The sequence below is a fragment of the Furipterus horrens genome, unplaced genomic scaffold (assembly GCF_987537825.1).
Source record: "Furipterus horrens unplaced genomic scaffold, mFurHor1.1.pri manual_scaffold_2, whole genome shotgun sequence".
NCBI lineage: Eukaryota > Metazoa > Chordata > Mammalia > Chiroptera > Furipteridae > Furipterus > Furipterus horrens.
The window spans coordinates 134,660,489-134,679,646 of record NW_028327172.1 but is presented as its reverse complement, the minus strand read 5'-3'; the positions used below and the strand labels follow the sequence as shown (position 1 = coordinate 134,679,646).

Genomic DNA, 19,158 nt, shown 5'->3' with positions numbered 1-19,158 from the left:
CTGTTAAACGCCAAACCGAAGGTCCCTAAACAAGCCTTGCTGACAGACTTGGACACTGTCCTGCAGGCAGTTACATTTTATGCTACGCAAGTAACGAGAAGGTGACTGTCATTTACTGACGCTATTTTCTGAGGAAGGTTGGAATAATTAAAAACTTGTGTGGGATGGACTTTGTATTGTACCTTTGCAGTGAACTTAGTATTCATCATTTAATAATAAATATTATTTAAGACAGACCATTACAAATGGGACAAAGAGCACTGTGGTAGGAAATAATATTTCTTTAGTGAATTAAGATTCAAACCTATGGAAGTTTCTCACTGGGCTTTAGGCTAAACCTACTCACCTCCATTGGGCTGGATTTTCTCAATATACTTCTTGGCATCTTCAGTCTGTGTTTTAGTAGCTGAAACTAAATCATTTCTCCAGGTTCGCACATTGTGGTTGAAATCAACCACAGAGAATTGGTCCTCAGTTCTCAGGTCATCCAATATGGTTTTCATTGCTTCCACTGTCTATTTCAAACGAGAGAGGAGAAGAGTCTCATTAAATAAGTTCTGAGCCCTAGGAGAAAGGAGGAAGACCAAGAATTCACCCTAGTCATCTGTCAAGTACTGACTCAAGCTATAATACTTACAGAAAACCTCTTAAATCCACCTCCATCAACACAGACCTACTTCTCACTTATTCTGAACATGGATTGTCTGCAATTTGAGACTTAAACTTTTACTGACTTATTTGGTTATGCACAACCACTTTGACTAGTCTTACTTTAAGTTAAGGATTACAAACTTCAGGGTCTCCTTTAGTGGTACCTGAAAATCAAATATATTTCACAAGTGCATCTTCTCACCACTCTCTTAAACTACTACTTCTCATCACCACCAACACCTCCCTGAAAATAGCACTCCTGATTCTTAGTACACTCTTCTTTAAAAAAAATAAAAATAGGCTTTTTCACAACACCATCACTGAAGATACTTTTAAATTTACTTGTTATGTTTATTGTTTGTTCTCTGTCCACCTTCCTCCAAATGTAAGCTCTGTAAGCTCCATGAGGGCAGGGATGATTTTTAAAAAAATGTTTTTGGTTGATTCTGTTACTGATGTACTAAGTGCCTGACATACAGTGGATGCCTAGTAAATGTTTCTTAAATGAATGAATAAAGCAAGGAAGCAATGAATAAACTGTCGTATTAGGGCAGTGTTTCTCAACTGAGGGTACTTTCTCCACCAGGGGACATTTGGCAATGTCTGAAGACATTTTTGATAGTCATAATTGAGGGGGTGGGCAATTAGTGGGTAGAGGCCCTGGGTGCTGCTAAACATCCTATAATGTACAGAGTGGTCCTTACCAATAAAGAATTATCCCATCCAAAGTGTCAGTAATGCCATTGTTGAGAAACCTAGTGTTGGTGTATGAGCACAGTGGGCAGGGGACATATATTTTCCTTCTTTCAGGTGCTAGAAGAGTAGTGAACACTTGGGTGGTCAGAAATAGTTGATGAATGAATGGATGAATGAATGAATGTTAGATGCATGGATTGATGAATAAAATAAAAAAGTTCCTTGTTTGTTCTTTAGAATTGCATCTATAACCATGTAATGCTAAATAAGCCTACACTGACCTCCAGACAGGAAGACCTGGGACAGGATGGCCTCCCTCAAAGAACTATAAGATAATTAGAAAAGATATGCTCATATGATGTCAAAGTTATTTTTGAACAATGGCAAGATATTAAAGTAAAACATTATGCAGCAGAACCAAAATACTATTAAGAAGAAGCGTAATCAGAATGAGAAGAGGTTATACTGAGATAACATTTTTCACAAAGGTGAGTTTTGAGTTAAATTTCTGTTATTTATAAGCCAGCTAGTCTGTGGCACTTGTTATAGCAGCCCAAGCTATCTAAGACAATCCCTGCGGTAAGATGCTAGGAACGATTGCATCATTGGGAGGGGATCAAAGAAGGTAGGGTGTCCCACATACCACACCAACAAGGGGTACTTACTTGTTTCATTTTTACTCCCCACATTGAGCCACTGACATCAATGACAAAGAGGATATTTTTGGGAATTGGGTCCATGTTATCAGGAGCAAAAAAGTGGACAAAATATCCATTAAATACCTAAAAAAGAGAACATATTTGTGGGCCAAACCATTACCAGTGTTTGGAATGTAAGAAGATGGGGATCTGGGGACTGAGAAGAAGCGAGTCATAGTGAGCAGGAGGTATGACAGTCGTAGAGAAGAGGACAGAGGTGGCAGCTTGGCATCCATCTGTCTCTCCCTTCTTCCTTTCTTGTGAAGGCCCAAGCCCTCCCCAGGCTGTTTCACTTTTCTCTTGTCCTCCCCACTGTCCTCCACTCTACCTGGTCTTCATTGACAGCTTCTGCTCCAGGCACCCTGCTAGCCAATGGTGAATCAGGCAGAACCCCTGTCCTCCTGAGCTCATGGGCCAGTGGAGGATCCAGACAAGTAAAGAGGGAGTTTGAGGCTCAGGGTATTAAATGCTACCATCAGGAATATAAATGCTCCAAGAATACCCAGTGGAGTAGCATCAATTCAGCAATGGGAGTCTTTCCCAAGGAAATGGCATCTACAATGGACATGTGTATGAGTTTGAAGTTAGCCTGCCAGCACAAGGTCTGGGCCAAGTTGGGTGTGGGTAAGGTTCAGTGGGGAGTTTCAGACAGTGTAGTGATGCTGCAAGTGAATAAGACATGCTTGGGACTCTGTATGTGGTTCAGCACAATGGGACCACAGAATTCAAGCATCCAGGGTAACAGGGTGGAGAGTCAGCAGGGCAGATCATAAAGGACCTTTAAGGGCACGCTAGAGAGTTTGGGTTGTTCTTGAGATGAAAGGGAGGCCATTCCAGCTGGATGCTTGATGGCCCTCTTTGTCACCTGCTGCAGGCTGTAATGATTGGCTCCCCTCATTGTCTTTCTACTGCTCTCTGGTTGCTTCTACCAACATTTTATAGGGTTCCCTTGAGGGATATGTAGTTGTGGTTACTTCCTATCTCCTTGTTCCTGGAGAGAAGCACAAGCTTTTGGATGTCTTCCAATTGCTCTACTTTAGCACAAGGGAAATACAAACACACACTTAAGACATAACAAAGGGGAAAAAACACTTTTCAGGAAATCTCACAATGAACATTGATCCTGGAATTCACCTCTGATCCCAATCTTTCTCTAGGCTTTGTTTGTGCCTTCCTCCCAGCCCCATGGCTGCTTTCTTTGATAGTCTAGTTGAAAAGGGCCTTGAAAGGTTATGCAAATCCATTGTGTTATTTTCTATTATTACGAGGTCTTGCAGCACCTTTCTGGGACAAGAACATGAGACCCTATGTCCCTTTATTCAGTTTTCTTGATGTGAAGATAATGTTTAGCAACAGGGAAATCTGATTTCAATCCCTTCTTTGCAGCCTTGACATTTGCCTTGGCAGCTGACAACTTCCCAGAGGCCAGGGCATTTGTACAACGAAAGAGCCTTCTTTGGCCTCAGTGAGAAGGCTTCCCTAGGGTCTGTTTTCACCCACCTCAAGTTTCCCAGCGTTCTCCTCTCTGTTCACATCATACAACACCACCAGCTCTCTGTCCACCGCAGTCTCAGAGCAGTTGGAGCATTTCCTTTGTTGTGCTACAGTGGGCTTGAAGGACACATGGGCCTGGAAAGAACAGTGTTGTCAGAGACCAATCCCTGTCCCCATTCCTCTGTGGGTAAGAGGTTGATAGTTGCGTCTTCTTATGCTCACAGGAAGAGGTATGAGCCAATGTCCCAATGGCCATTCTCCACCCAGGCAGCATCAGTGGCTCTGATAATGATGGAAGGGACAGTGCCAAGGCATGTGAGGGGAGCATCTGGCAGACTGTGGAGCTGTTGACCAGGTTTCAGGCCTTTATGAAGAGATTCAAAGAATTCCTCTCTTCCCCCATGGAAGAAATGGATACTAGCTCTAGTTCTAAAAGGTTCTTAGAGGAATTTGACTCCTCCATATTTGGTTATTGTTGGCATTAAGTCAGTGAGAATTAAACTGAATCTCTCTTGCTATGATTAATGTAAATCCACCATATGTTATGTGAAAGCTGTCTTTTAGTTACTGGTCAAGCAGATGACTCAGGGGAAATGAGGCTCCAAAATGGAGAGTCACTGGTCAAAATGCAATGAAACAGTTGGGAGTTCTGCTTTGTATATCCTGTGGAAGACCCTAGACTTGGCTTGGGAATCACTGCTTCTTCATACAGTTCCCTCAGCTTAGCACATGACCACTTTTCTATTCCCCAGGGAACAGGAGGAGAGCAGAACCCATGTCTAGAGGCCACTTAGACTCTCTCTCTGCAACATGCAGTGCTTGTGATTACCTTCTGGCGTCCTTTAGATATGACTGGAACACCATCGAAATGGCCATCAGATGTGTCAGGAACATGAAGAAATTTCAATCCCTGAGGTTCAATAATCCATACGTCTACCTAGAGATGGCAAAGAAATTACTCAAAGCATCAAAATATCTTTCAAGTCTTTTTGTGCAAGAAGTATAATTGCTAAGTCCTCTGCTGGTTTTCTCTTCTTCAAGTTTTCTCAAAGATGACCCAGCATGGTCATGATCATTTCTGCATGTTCTTTAAATTCCCTGGGCTATGATGCATTTCACCATGGAGGCTGAAGGCCCTTTGGGCAACTCAGTATTCGCCTTTTATTGCTTCATTTCTCTAGTATTAATTCCCTCTATTCTATTCTATTTCATTCTATTCTATTCTATTCTATTCTATTCTATTCTATTCCATTTATAAAAGCATTCATGTTAGGACAAAAAAATGATAAAAGGAAAGCCATTATTAAATGATTCTGCTTTCACTTTGTAGATCTGTTAATAATAGACCATTTCCCTCACATCCTCGACCTTTTTACCTTTTCTGTCTTCTTATTTTGAGCAGATCTAATAGGAGTGACTCCCTCTTGGTGATCCTTGGCAAAACCATAGTCATAGCTGCCATTTCTCTATGTATAGTTTAAGTGTCATACTGAGCAATTTACATTCATAAACTCATTTAACTCTCACCAATATTATTATCTGTTATTGCTCTAACTTTTTATTTCTCATTTGATAAGTGAAAAAACAGAGATTCAGAGTGACCCAGGTAAGTAAGTGGCTGAGCCATGCTGCAAACCCAGGGCCAGAGCTCTGAATGCTTAGTTCACTGCTTCCTGACTTTCAAAAGCTTCTGTCAGCTCCAGCTTTTCAGTTCACATTGCCACACTGATACTGTTTCTTAGCCTTATGACAAAATATGTGACAGTACCTTTTTCCCATATGAAAACATGGACACTCAGGATAACTAGTTCCGTATCAGAAGTCTGGTATAGTGGGTTGTGGTCGAATGATGGTCCCCCAAAAGATATGACTACATCAAGTCCCTGGAAACTGTGAATGTTACCTCATTTGGAAAAAGGTCTTCATAGGGGCATTGAGAATCTTGAGATGAGATCATCCTATAATAACCAGTGGGCCCTAAATCCATTGACAACTGTTTTTAGAAGAGAAAGGGCAGAGGGAGCTTTGGGACATGCAGAGGAGGTCAGGTGATCACAGAGGCAGAGATTGGAGCGAATGTGGCCATGAGGCTGGATGTCAGACAACGCCAGCAGCTGCCAGACTCCAGAGGAAGCACAGAATAGGCTTTCCCCTGGCGCCTGTAGGAGCGTAGCCCTACCAACAGCTTGATTATTTCAGACTTCTATTCTCCAGAACTGTGAAGAAATAAATCTCTGTTGTTTTAAGGCCCCCAGTTTGTGGTCATTTGTTACAGCAGCGCTAGGAAACTGACATAGCTAATGATAAGCTGAGCTGGCATTGAAATCAGTAAGGAAGTGGCCTGGTGGACTCCAAACCCATAAACTTTATAGCACGCTGAACTGCCTAGCAGAGATGAGTGGCATCCAACACCACAAAGAGAGGTGAACAACAGAGCCACAAGAGGATGGCGCCACTGAACACCCTGCAAACTCATGCTTACCTCCAAGTGTTTGGCCAGTCGTCCTGGCTGCAGATGAAGCCTGTGTTCATAGGACCCCAGCTTCCTCCACTTCACTTCCTGGTAATGAAGCTCAAACTGCACCTTTGCTCCAGGGAGGACATTCACTTCAGTTTTGAAGTTCTCCATATCAAGAACATTGCTCCTAAAGATGTGAGCCCCAATATAAGTTATCACATGTCGTCGGCAGCCGTCTGTCTCGAGAGACGATGGTGTAGCTTCTTAAGAGTCTATCTGCACTGCCGAGAATGGTTGTGCAGTCTGACTCGGGAGTGACGACCAAGCATAAGACCCAGAATCTAGGCAGAGGGCAGCTAGGCCTTCCTGGGCACTCACACCTGTTCAATTGTGCATGAAAATGAAAAGTATACTAAAACCGCTATATACATTTAATTCCATCAACACTTTTAGTCTTCCCTCCTACCTTATCTTTTTCTTCTAGAGCTTCTTTCAGATTTGAGGGTCATTTGCAAAAATCTACCAGTTACTGATTCCTATTATGTGATGAAAACTTGACATATGTCATCATAGCTTGCAAAACAGCTCTGTAAGATCTCCATTAGTATCCTCAGTTATCAGACAATAACAAATGAGGCTAATAGAGAATTGATAACCTGCTCAAGACCACATAGCTAGTTCATTGCAGGGCTGAGGCTCATACCAAGGTTTAGATAACTCCAAAGACAGCACACATCTCCTCTGCTGCACTGTAGCCTCATTCTAGGAACTCCATGTTTTTGAAAGTCTTTAAAAAGAAGACATCTATTATTTCATCAAACTGAATATCTATTTCTAGCATAAGGCCTTATTTAGTCATACATATATTAAGTTCAATGTCATCACTGATCTTGAAATGTTTACAATTTTAAGAAGTTATCAAATGAGGGTGATTTGAGCATTTGGATACACAATGAATATTTTTAAAAAATTAAATGACTAAATAAGCAGGGTGAGACTGTGCTAAGGAGCCCATCAGGGATGGGGAAGTACTGTAGGGAAGGCAGCATGGGGTAGCAGGTGCCTGAAGAAAATGATGAGCATGAATGGTGCGCACTTTAGAAGCACAGCGTATGCAGAGAGGTCTGATCATCTGGGGAGTGGACTAGAACATGAGCTCTATGGTCTCTGTTGTATCTTCAGTACCTAGAAGAGTGTCTGTTATTAATAAATATTTGTAGAATGCATAAATAACAATGAGTGGACAATGTGGTAAAAGTGATGGGTAAAGATGGCAAAATGATACCCTAAAGATAAAAGAACCTATTTACCTGGATCAACATTGCAGGTGTTTGTTCCATCTGCTTGGAATTTCTTCTCTCCTTTCTCCATCTGGATAAGTTTTTAGTCTACTTGTGCTCAGTTCAAACATCAGGACCTCTGTGATGATTTTTCTGGGCTCCCAGACAGAACTGTACACTTGAGCTCCCATAGGCTTATGTACCCTCTCTACATTAATATTTACCCCATATTACAAGGGGGGACCCACACAAAACTGGGATTATCTTCTGGAGGGTGGGCCCCTTGTAGCACAGGCTTCCCCTGCTAGGTGGGTGTTCTAGTAACCCATCTGTATCAGTGTACCAGCTGGTGTTGTGAGAGGCTGTGTTTGGCTTCAGTGAATTTTATTTTTTTGAATGCTCTTCCAACGTGTTTGCCCATTTCATGATGGCTGACTTACGAGCGCACCTGCCCACACCACACTGAGTGTTGAGGAGTTTTTGACCAAAAATGGCATGACCCACGTACCCCACCTCCCCTATTCACCAGATCTTGCCCTGAGCAATTTTTTTTCCCCTGGATGAAAAATGTCCTCAAAGGAAAACTCTTTGCTGATGTGAAAGAAGTGAAACAAAAAATGGCAGAAGCACTAAAGGGCATCAAAATCGATGGGTTCAAAAACTGTTTTGAGCAATGGAAAAAAGGTCTTGATAGGTGTATTGCATCAAATGGACAGTACTTTGAGGTGACTTAAGTTTAAACATGTAAGACTAAATACACAATTTTTATAAGTAAATTCTAAGTTTTTGGGGTCTCCCCTCATATATTATATGTAATGATACATGATTATATACATTATAGCCACTTCTATATTACAGGTTCCTTGGCTGTCTCCTTTATAGCTGGCAGTGTTTGCTGTGGTGTTGTCATCACCTTTGACAGAACTGGTACAGAGCTCAATGAGTTTTCATCGAATGAATGAAGGCATGAATGAAATGGAAAGAATTTCAAGTAAAGGAAAGTTGGGGATGTAGAAGAGGAGGAGAAGATGAAGAAAAAAAGATGACAGGATACACGCAGTGTAAGAAGTGATTGGTTGAAAATTCCTTTGAAGTTTCTTGCTGGAGAGGCTTTCTGGTGTTTTGGCATCCCCAGTATCTTAAGATTATAAGAAGACAAAATAAACATAATCTAAGCTAAGTAACTGGTGCTGAGAAGGGCTTATAAAAATAAGACAGAATAAACCATTAAAACAAATTCCAAATCTTTCTTTCTGTATACAGTTGACCCTCAAACAATGAAGGCCCACAGTGCAGTAGAAAATCCATGTGTAACTTTTGACTCTACAGTCCACCCTTCTCTTCACCTGCAGATTCAACCAACTATGCATGAAATATAGTATTTTTGATCCCACGTTGGGAATCTGCAGCTGGGAATGCAAAAATACTGTTTCCAACCGAGGTTGGTTGAATCTATGGATGTGAAGGGCTGGATGTATCCGTTGAAAAAAACCCCACATGTAAGGGGACCTGCACAGTTCAAACTGCATTGTTTAATGGTCAACTCTGTGTGGTAAGTGCTGTCACCAGATCACCAATCTTTCTGTAGTTGATTTTAGCAACTCAACATTAGCCACAGAACATCCAACTGCAAGCTATATAATGATAGCTCAATTGTTGCAAAGAGGCCTTAGGGAATAGATATTAGAACACCCAATTCTACCACCTGACTATAAGCTGTGTGCCTTTCCGGGCCTGTTGTGCTCTTGAGGATGGGACTGGGGTGTGGGGGGACAGCAGTCAGGATGAGGGCTCCAGCCTGCTGCCCAGCCCTTACCTCACCAAGCCAGTGCTTTTGCCTTGTGCTCTCGCCTGTGAGTAGAGCGCTCGGGCCACAGTTTTCTCCTTAATGGAACTAGTGAATGTGGTGCCATCTACGCTCCTAGAAAATGACCGAAAGGTACCAGTTGGTCTGAATAGCAGAGCAAACAGAAATAGCAAACAAACAAAAAAAAAAACAAGCAAACATGCCAACCAGACGGATTTACTGAATGGGGCTAATGATCGTTTTACACCTGGAGGAAAAGAGAAGAAAGACATTTACGTATTTTATACACAGGAGTCCCTTTCTCTGATACTGTGATATAAGAGGCACGTGTAGACCCCCATCCTAAAAGCTTTCCCTCACTACTGTTGTTTGTGTTTAAAATGTTTTCTCATTTTCAAGTTTTGCCCTTCAGATTAAGCATCACTTTCTTTGAGTGTCTGTTTTAAAAAATCTTTTATTTTTAAAAATTATGGTTGACATTCAGTATTATTGTATAATAGTTTCAGGTGTACAGCATAGTGATTAAACATTTATATAATTTATGAAGTGATCTCCCTGTAAGTATAGTACCCACCTTGTCCCATACATAGATATTACAATATCAATGACTATATTTCTTATGCTGTACTTTACATCCCCATGACTTTTTTGTAACTGCCAATTTGTACTTCTTAATTTCCTTACATTTTTCACCTAGTCCCCCAACACCCCACCCCTCTGGCAACCATCAGTATGCTCTCTGTATCTATGAGTCTGTTTCAATTTTGTTTGTTTATTTATTTTATTCTTTAGATTCCACATATAAGTGAAATCATATGGTATTTGTTTTTCTCCATCTGACTTATTTCACTTGGCATAATACTTTCTAGGTTTGTCCATGTTGTTGCAAAAGGTAAGATTTCATTCTTTTTTTATGGCTGAGTAAATAGTCCATTGTATATATGTACTACTTTTTTTTTAATCCATTCTTCTATTGGTTGCTTTGGGCATCCCGTCTGAATCACAAATGTGCTTAGAAGAGGTAACAGATAAGTCATGTAATCTGGCTTACATTTGGTTTATAAGATCAATCTTCTATGAGTTAAGGGTCTGCCAAAGCTTGGGGACATTTTGCTCTCCTACAAGGGTGGCAGAAAGTAAAGAAAGCTGGAGGAAGGTGTTGGTGAATGAGCCCTTTGCAAAGTTTGTGATTACCTCTCTAACATCTCCCTTGGGGACCTCTGTCCTCTTTTTGCATCACTATCTCTACTCATCTTAATTTTAGCTGTCTATCATCTAACCCATACCAAGAAATGATTTGTTGTAGCAGTTGAATTACAGAATTTTAGAAACGAGAGGAAGCTTATGGTACTCAAATGGACAGTATCTTTCCCCAAGAAGGAACTTAGAAATATACAGAAAAGTTCTTGGTTGTTCTGATGACTGAAAGTACTATTGGCATGATGGGAGGGAATGCTAGAAATTCTGCAACATGAGAGAGAGTTTGGCTAAAAATGTCCCCGCCCCAAATGCCAATAGCATACATGTTGATGGACATGTCTAGATTTGTCTCTTTAGATGAGAGAAATGAGAGCCAAGGAGACAAGTGTCTTGTTCAAGGTCACATAGTTGGTCAGAGACTGAGCTAGAACTGGACCTCATGTGCCCCAGTTAGCACGATTTCTATCAAATCATACTAAGATTCAAAGACCAAAAATTCTTTAAAACAAAAGGAAATCATTTCTAATGGTAGAATGTTTGGAACCTTGATAAAAGGGCAGAAGAAATATTTTGGATATGGAGATCTGCACAATTTCTATTAAGTTGTGGTGATACAAGCAACTATCTTCTCTGGTCTTATAAATTCAGCCCTGTGTTGAAAGAGACCAAAATAAACGTATATTTACTGGGTACAAAATGGAACAGATTTCAATTAAGTATAAGAAATAACTCTAACAGACCTATCAATATTTAATGGATTGCTATGGAAAGTAGTGAGTTTATCATTAAGGATATAATCAAGTCAAGCCTGGATAACCCACTTGTCAGTGGTATAATAGAAGTCAATCATTGGACAGATGATTGGACTTAATCAGTGGTTCTCATTTTTACCCCATGGAGAAACATACAACAGATGACACTAAACTGCTCTGCACACACTCATATATGGTTTCCTGGAAGCCAGGGTAACTCCTTGTATTTCTCTCCCCTCAAGAAAGTACATTAAAATGCAAGTAAGTGGGAGGTTGTTACTACAGAGATAGCTTAAATTTACTTTAATTTGTTAGAAATAAAAAGCGAATTCCTCACAAATTCTGATATTTTGAACAGGAACAAAGTATTGGGACACAATTCACAATGGCCCTTGACATCTAGTGGGTCCAGAGCTTTGAGAAGCAGAACTGCTGGAGCAATGGACTATTAAGGCCCATTCTAACTATGATTCTGCGAGTAGAGCATATCCAATTTCTGGTTATGTAGAAGTTACTCACATGGAGAAGTTGGAAATAAAGGCCCCTTTGGGAATCTGAACGTCAAACACAACATTCTGAGGCTTTGGGGAGCTGTTCACCACTTTGGTCTGGATCATGGTGTTGGCCACACGAGAAGTAACAGTGGATTGGACTTTGTAGCTATAAAGAGTTATTTGATCACCATCTTCCTGTAATTGGCAAGAAAATGTAACTGTACTCAGAGAAAAAATATGCAGAACTTCACTATTTATTTGATGTTTAGAGCAGTACATTTTATTATGAACAAGTCTAAGGCATTGTTAAGCATATAAGTGTATCTCAGATATTACAAAGCATTATCCTAGCTTGAAATACTCCCCGGCAGAAGTCTGCCTTCATTTTGAGCTATCCTGAGATGCCTTTCATCTCTATAAGTCTATTAATAATGATTTTTAAAGTTAGAATATAAGTAGAAAATGGTTGTGGGAAGCAAGATTGTACTGAAAAAGTCCAGGAAAATAACTTCAAATGCAGGGTCATAGAAAAAGGATACAGGATTGCAGGGTTGGGAGGGAACCCTGGCTGCATCTCCAGGTGGAGCGCAGCCAGGGGGAGGAGGGGTGGGAGACACACTTGGTCCCCATGCTGCTGTCTACATTCTTTGAGTTTACCTATTGCAACTTAATCTTTCCCCAGTTTTCTTACCCTTCTTCACATTAAAGCGAAATGTGAGAACACTGATGTGTGTGAGCAACAAACAGTATCATTTTGATGCAATTTTTGCTCCAGCACTCTGAAACTTCTTTGCCAATTTTTCTCTACTCATTTAAGGCAGCCCCAATGTAAAAAACTATGAGCATGATCAAAGGCAAGGGATTACAAACACACATCTTTTAGGTGGTGCCTGAGAATTGCAAGCTGCTTTAGGACTATGGCAGTTAGGTAGCCCTGTTGGATTTTGCTTTTCTTCTTTAAAAGGATTTGCTTATTTTAGTACTAGGTGTCATCCCCCAAACTTTCTCATTCAAGATGAAACCTTTCAACTCAATATGCAGCTTCACCTCCAGCTAGGATAAAACCCAGGCTAAGTTATTTGTCCTTCCTACCCGTGAAACCTGTGCTTCTCACCATTTCTGTCAGTTCACAGCAGGAAACCAACGTAAATGACGTTTTTTTTTTGCCTTGGGAAGCATGACTTTGAACATCTTAGGGAATCAGGTCATTTCATGTTTAAGAGTTCCTTTTCCTTTTAAGTTGTGAGATGTCATATTTTAAATCAAAACTGTTAAGTTGGAATAAATATGTACGCTTGAATGGAATCTATGTTGACGAAACTTGAGATAATAGAGAAAGGGCATTTTCAACTCTTGGTGCAATTTCTCCTGGCTGCACGTTCACAGTTCTCTTTCATGCTGAGTTTGAGACACACTTCCAAACAGAATTGGGCAAGAAGGTATTTCGAAAGTCAGGTAAATGCAGTCAGTGATGGAGACAAAGGAGGCAACAGTACAAATTTCTATGTAATAAGTAACAGGAAAATCATTCAGACATCAATTTTTAACAAAATCAAAGTAAACTTACCATGGTTTCTCCAGATTCTCCAGAAACGCTTCTCTGTGAAAGGAAGTTAGATAATCAGTCTTCAGAAGTGTGTTACTTATTACCTAGAGAGTAAAAAACTGCTTTCTTTCAGTAAAAAAAAAAGGGGGGGGGGCGGGGATGGGGGTAAGAGTTTCTTCAATACTGAGCTGTTATTCATTCATTGAAGCCCAGATATAAATATCAAACATTCTGAAATACTGTTTCCCACTGAACAAATTTCTCAGCTCCTTTTGAGTTGCATGCACATCAGTTTTTATATAATGCTAAAACAAATGTTTTTAAATGAAAATATTCAACCAAACTCATGCCAAGTAGCGTATATCACATTTATGCTATTTGTCTGATTGATTTTTTATTCAGTTGGACAGTTATTTGGGTGCTCCTTTCTACTATGGGGCTCTGGACGTGCCATCCCCATTGTCTACAGTACTCCACCTTCCAGGTCACCTCCATCTCCTACCTCAATGTCATTAACTCCTACTCATCCTTCAGATCTCAGCTCAAGCAGAATTTTCTCAGTGAAGTTCTCTCTGATCCATCTGCCACCCCCCAGGCTAGGTAAGTTTTCTTTACTAAACATTTCATAGCAGTGCAGCCCTTCTTCAATGCAAGACAGTGGACTATGTGTCTGTCTCCTCCATTAGACTAAGCTACACAAGAGTAGGGATCTTTGTGTGTTTCCTCCTTGGTGGAGCTAAGCATGGTGGCCAGCATGTGGAAAATTCTGTACTCTAATGGTTCTGCTAGGGAATTATCCACAGGACTCTCTTGTGGGCAACGGGAAGCTGAACAGCTTTAGACTGACGGATGAATATTTAATGTCTGATGGATTTTAAAATACTGAGTCAGGTGTAGGCTTAGTTTGCCTGATTTGAGGTGAATTGAGGTTTTAGGGGTATTACGTGATATAATGAGATCAACAGTTGCCTCCTTTTAGATATTTTGAGTGCAATTCTCAATGACTAAGTTTTCTCTTTTATGGGTAGATGAAGACTCTGACATAAGGATTTGCCTATTGGCTTTTAATATTATTGGTCTACTAAAAAGACTGGATGTCTAGAAAGTCAGAAATTCATACCCATACAAAATAAGCCATCAGTCAACTTAGGGCTGCTTCCACCAATGATTCCTTTCTCAGTACATAGGTCCTATGGGGGAGAAGCCAAGCCCTTCCTGGCTTCTCAGAGAACTCACCCCTATGAACGAGTGGATTTTGTCTATGCTGCTGCTGGTAGCCTCCATGTGTAACCCTCAGTGTGGCCACTTCTCTGAGCCACTCTCATGCTCTCTGAGACACTTGCATGCTCTCTGAGCTACACCCCAAGGCAGCAATGAGCAGAAGAAAGAGAATGTGTCACTGCAGTGGAAAAATCCTTCTGAGAGGGAATTCTTCCTTATCAGGCAGTAAAATCATCCCATAATCCTCAAATTTGAAGAAAACACATAACTGTAGATCCTTTAAGGGACTAAGATGACCCTTATGATATGGGGGCTCATGTACAGCTCTGTGGAGGTCTCACTTGATTTCACCTTGACAATACTTCCACCTGGGTGTAAAACCATTGGGCCCTTCTCTGCTAAAAAAAACAAGCTCTTGAGAAAATCTAACAAAAAGCATCTTAATCCTTCTGCTACTTTTTCAATCATGATCTCTTTCACTTATTTTTCCCTTTTGGAACTTAAGTCTTACTATACCTGATGCCTCCGGTTCTCGGGTTCAAATTGAAGTTTGCCCGGGGTCAGTTCCACAAGATCTCCATATTCTGCAAACTAAAAAAAAATTAGGATGTTTATTTCTATTAATAAAAAACATCAAAAGCAAAAGAGGCAGCTGGTGATGGGCACAAATATTCCTTATATTATTTTATCTTATTTCCTATACCTCTGGGCAATCTCACATTTTTACACAATGATTTCTTTAGTAAGTTTATATTTTCTAGTTACTAAGTGGAAGGAATTCGTTTTTGAGTTTTCTAGAAGATGATGGGACATAAGGTAGGGGTAAAAATAACCCAGTGACCAGGTGGGCACCTGCAGAAAGTATTAGGTAGATCTTAGGAGCATCAATTGTGTCTGCCTGGATTAATGTGAACTGTTATCCGTAGGATTAATAACGTCCGTATAAAAGGAAAACCAGTAAGAAGTGACTGAAAAAGCACAAATGAATTTGGATGTCTTGGCTTCAATTCTGGTAGTTTCCAATACACTCTGGTGGTTTTTAAACTGTTGGAAAATATGGTAGTTTCTAAGCATACAGAATGATTTTGTTTTCCCTGCAAATATGCTATCCTGCTTTTGGCATTTTTTGTAGGTAATCCACTCTGTAAGTATTACAAGCTGCTCCATCACCTAGGATATTCCCCATGATGCACATTGCTTTCCTGGCACCAAAATAGCTCTTGTATGTATGACTCAGTCCAAGAATTTCCTCATGTGGGGATGGCCAAAAGACCAAAGTGGAGACCTTGAGCTCTGGGAATAATTCCTGCACTCTCCCAGCCCCCTTGCCGCCTTCCTCTTTAACAGGAATATTTAACATGCCCTTATTACAGAAATCATTGTCCACTTAAGTATGAAAAACAACAGTGCTTTGATAATGAGTTTTCTTACACTTTTAGTATAACAGTGATAATGATATGTTGTCATCATCACCACTGCCATTGTCATAGTCATCATCATAGCTAATAATTATTAGGTGTTTCCTAGTGTTTGCCTTGGGTAGATACTTTACACATGTCATTTAATTCTCAAACACCCTTTGAGTTAGATCATTTTTTACTCCCATTTTTTAGATAAGAATTTCTCTATAAATGCTACATGATGGCTCCAGCACATTGGCCTTGAATTTATCTTGTGAGAAACCATTAATGCTTTAAAAGGTAAATATATAGTTCAGTTATTATAACAGTGAACACTTCTACTCAGATGAGTTTATCATAAATTTCCTTCCCACCCAGAATACAGTCCTTGAATAGCAACAGCAACAAGTTAGTGCCTAAGCATATGTATAGGCCAACCGCAAGGAGGCTTCTGAAAGTACTTACTTCTGGAAGTTCATTGGTGGGGATTTCGAAGCCTTGTGCCTCAGAAAGAAAGAACCAGATGAGAAAGCTTGTGAGCCATTTCATTTTGCCAAGGTCTCCAGTGCAGGGGCTGGGGAGTATCCCACTCCTCACTGAACCCAAAGTTTAAAGGAACGACGGAGGAATAGGGTTCCTTTTAAAAAAGCAGGAAAAAAAGAGGAAGAAATCTCTCAAACTTTGTTCAAAAGTGGGACAAATATTTGTTCTGGAGTTCAAACTTGAGCTGCGGGGGTGGATCGAACACCCAGAGGTTATTCAAACAGCAAAGCCGGAGGCAGTGGCTGGGCTGTGAGAAGTCAGGGTCGGATGGACGTGCTGCTTCAGCTGCTGCTTTTTTTCTCCTTTGCTGATTTCTGTTCCTCTTAAAATCAGAGAGACCTACAGATGAGGGCCATCCTTTTTGAGGGACCAAGTGAGGAACTATACTGAAAGATAGAGTCAGAGAAAAAAAGGGAAGGGAAGTTTTTGGAAACAAAATCCTTCGATTTACACGAAAACAGGAGGAATTTAGCAAAAGTAGGAGAGGAAACCAAATGCTTTTCTGGGCAAAGCATTCCTTGTCCGTGTTTTCCCTCTCTTTGGTAACCGAGTGCCTGTTACAAGCGAAGAACTGGGCCAGCAGCTCTTCGGTGAGGATGCTTCATGATAGTGTGGTTAAGAGAACAGTGTTTGTTCCTGCTGCCATGATCAGCCTTTGTTGGGATCGGTGGCAAATCAGTTCTCCTCAGTCCCAGAATCAGGGGAAGCCCAGCCTGGAAGCAGAGTGTATTATTCCTTCTCGTTCGGAGTCTGGATATAATAATAAAGCCAACTAGGATTTATTGAGTCTTTCCTGCTGCTAGGCACTTCTATTTTTACTATCTTCAACTTTCTTTAGATCTATTATATAAAAGAGCCACCTGAGGAGTGTACTGTATCCTCATTTACAATTGAGGAAAATAAGGTTAAATAATTTATTCCACATCTCACAACTGGTAAGTGGAGACAAGATTCAAGGTCAGCCTCACCCCAAAACCTTTGCTCTTCTTGACTATGCCCAAGGGAGACAACCTGCCATCCATCACTGGGATCCGATGTCCCAGGTGTGAATTTAGTCTAGAATTTGCCTGCATGCTCCACCTTGGGTGGCAAGCCTATTTGACAAGCCCACCCCCCCTTTTTAAATCCTCACCTGAGGACATTTTTTTATTGTTTTGGGAGAGAGATAGACAGACAGACAGACAGACAGACATTGATGTGAGAGAAATATCAATCAGCCGCCTCCCAAACACACCACAACCATGAATGGAAACCAAAACCTAGGTATGTGCCCTGACTGGAATTGAACCCACAACCTTTTGGTGTATGGGATGATGGTCCAATCAGCCAGGGAGATGAGCCCTTTTCTTGAGCATCTACTACTCCAGGCAACTGCTTGCCCTGCTCTAGCACCTAGGTATAGACCTGCTGCTGGGAAACTACTCTCAAAGGAAATTTGCCCCCACATGGGAGAGGAAGTCAGCCATGGCCTCTGAAACATGAGGATATAAGGCTGTTCCCACCAGATCCCTGTCTGATTAGACTCAGCAGGTTGCCTTGCACCACAGAGAGTCACTGTGAGGATTACAGAGAACATAAGATAAATAAGTAGTTCAGTTGTCTGAGACAGCTTTCTGATTTGGTTTGAAGGGAAATAGTTTAAAGTTTATTTCAAAAACAGTTCCAGGTGAAAAGGTAAAAAACAATGCCAAAAAAAGAGGAACTTAGGGATTAAAATATATAGGATGATATTTTTAAAACTACAATTTTATTTATTATATTCAAGCACAAGCCAAAAAAATATGAAATATTAAATAAAAATAGATTACATTTATCTGTAAGGTTATAAAGGGTTACTGATTTTTTAAAAAGGTCAACCATATTTCATGTCTAAGAATTACACTTTATCTCCATGAGACAAAACAGAGTAAAAGTCGAGATTGCATTAACGTGTGTTCTATTTACAGTATTTCAAATACTTAAAAACAGGGATTTCAAAGATGGGATCAGGTTAAATGTATGTCATAACAAATAATAAAAAAAGTCAGAAGAGATCAATAAATCTAAGATTAGAAATCAACTATTTGGGGAAAGGAGATGGTAATAAAATAAAATTTTAAATTAAAAGAAAGTGATAGATCTGTTCAATACTATAGAAACAGAATATAAAATAATAACAAAAATAAAATAAAATATATAATGATTAACATGAAAAAATATATATAATTTTTTAAATCCTTACCTGAAGATATATTTATTGATTTGAGAGAGAGAGGAAATGAGAGAGAGAGAGAGAGAGCAAGAGAGAGAAGCATCTATGTGAGAAAGAAACTTTGATCTGTTGTCTCCCGTTCATGTCCTGACCGGGGATCAAACTGAGCTACCCGGCCAGGAAAATACATTTCTATAATAAATGTAGATATTACTAATAAATAGAGATATAGATCCATATGTCAAATTTATAAGACATCTTATATGAAGTGTAAAATATTTTAAATGGCCCATAATATAAAGGTAAACAAACCAAAATCAGAGAAAGAAATTTAAAAAGTTACATAAAAAAGACTATTGAGCCTGACTAGATTTTCTAAGTTCATCATATATATAATATCTGTACAACATACAGAAAGTGATAATGTGGTTTTTAAATAATTTAATGAGGAAGGTATTGTTTTTACCTCCCAAATCTGAAGAGTACAACACATGCACAAAGTTTAGGACAAATATATATGTTAAAAATAATAAATATGCGGCAAGAGGGACGCAGGAGGGGAGCAGAGGAGTGGGGGTCGGAGAAAGGGAGGAGGAGAGCTGGGAAGGAGGCTGGGGAGGAGGCGGCGGCACTGGAGCGCTTCTCTTGGGACTGCCCACCCGGAGGAGGACGTCGATCCGCACGGCTCTACCTCCCGCCGCCGCGCCCTCCCTTCTCCCAGTCCCAG

At 40.3% G+C, this 19,158-nt stretch overlaps 1 protein-coding gene across 2 annotated transcripts in view; it reads right to left on the bottom strand.

The window, feature by feature from the left end:
• ITIH2 (inter-alpha-trypsin inhibitor heavy chain 2) overlaps positions 1-16,382 on the bottom strand; it is a 30,902-nt gene extending 14,520 nt beyond the window's left edge. The window contains exons 1-10 of one of the 2 annotated variants that reach the window (XM_090266485.1): positions 16,163-16,382; positions 14,814-14,888; positions 13,098-13,130; positions 11,556-11,725; positions 9,094-9,198; positions 6,022-6,184; positions 4,369-4,476; positions 3,546-3,674; positions 2,013-2,129; positions 347-515 (exon numbers count right to left, since the gene is read on the bottom strand). In XM_090266485.1, coding sequence (XP_090122611.1) covers positions 347-515; positions 2,013-2,129; positions 3,546-3,674; positions 4,369-4,476; positions 6,022-6,184; positions 9,094-9,198; positions 11,556-11,725; positions 13,098-13,130; positions 14,814-14,888; positions 16,163-16,246 — 1,153 coding nt within the window. In that variant the 5' untranslated portion in view covers positions 16,247-16,382. The remainder of the gene's footprint in view (positions 1-346; positions 516-2,012; positions 2,130-3,545; positions 3,675-4,368; positions 4,477-6,021; positions 6,185-9,093; positions 9,199-11,555; positions 11,726-13,097; positions 13,131-14,813; positions 14,889-16,162) is intronic. The other variant, XM_090266484.1, reaches the window with a different exon arrangement.
• Positions 16,383-19,158: the final 2,776 nt, after the last annotated feature.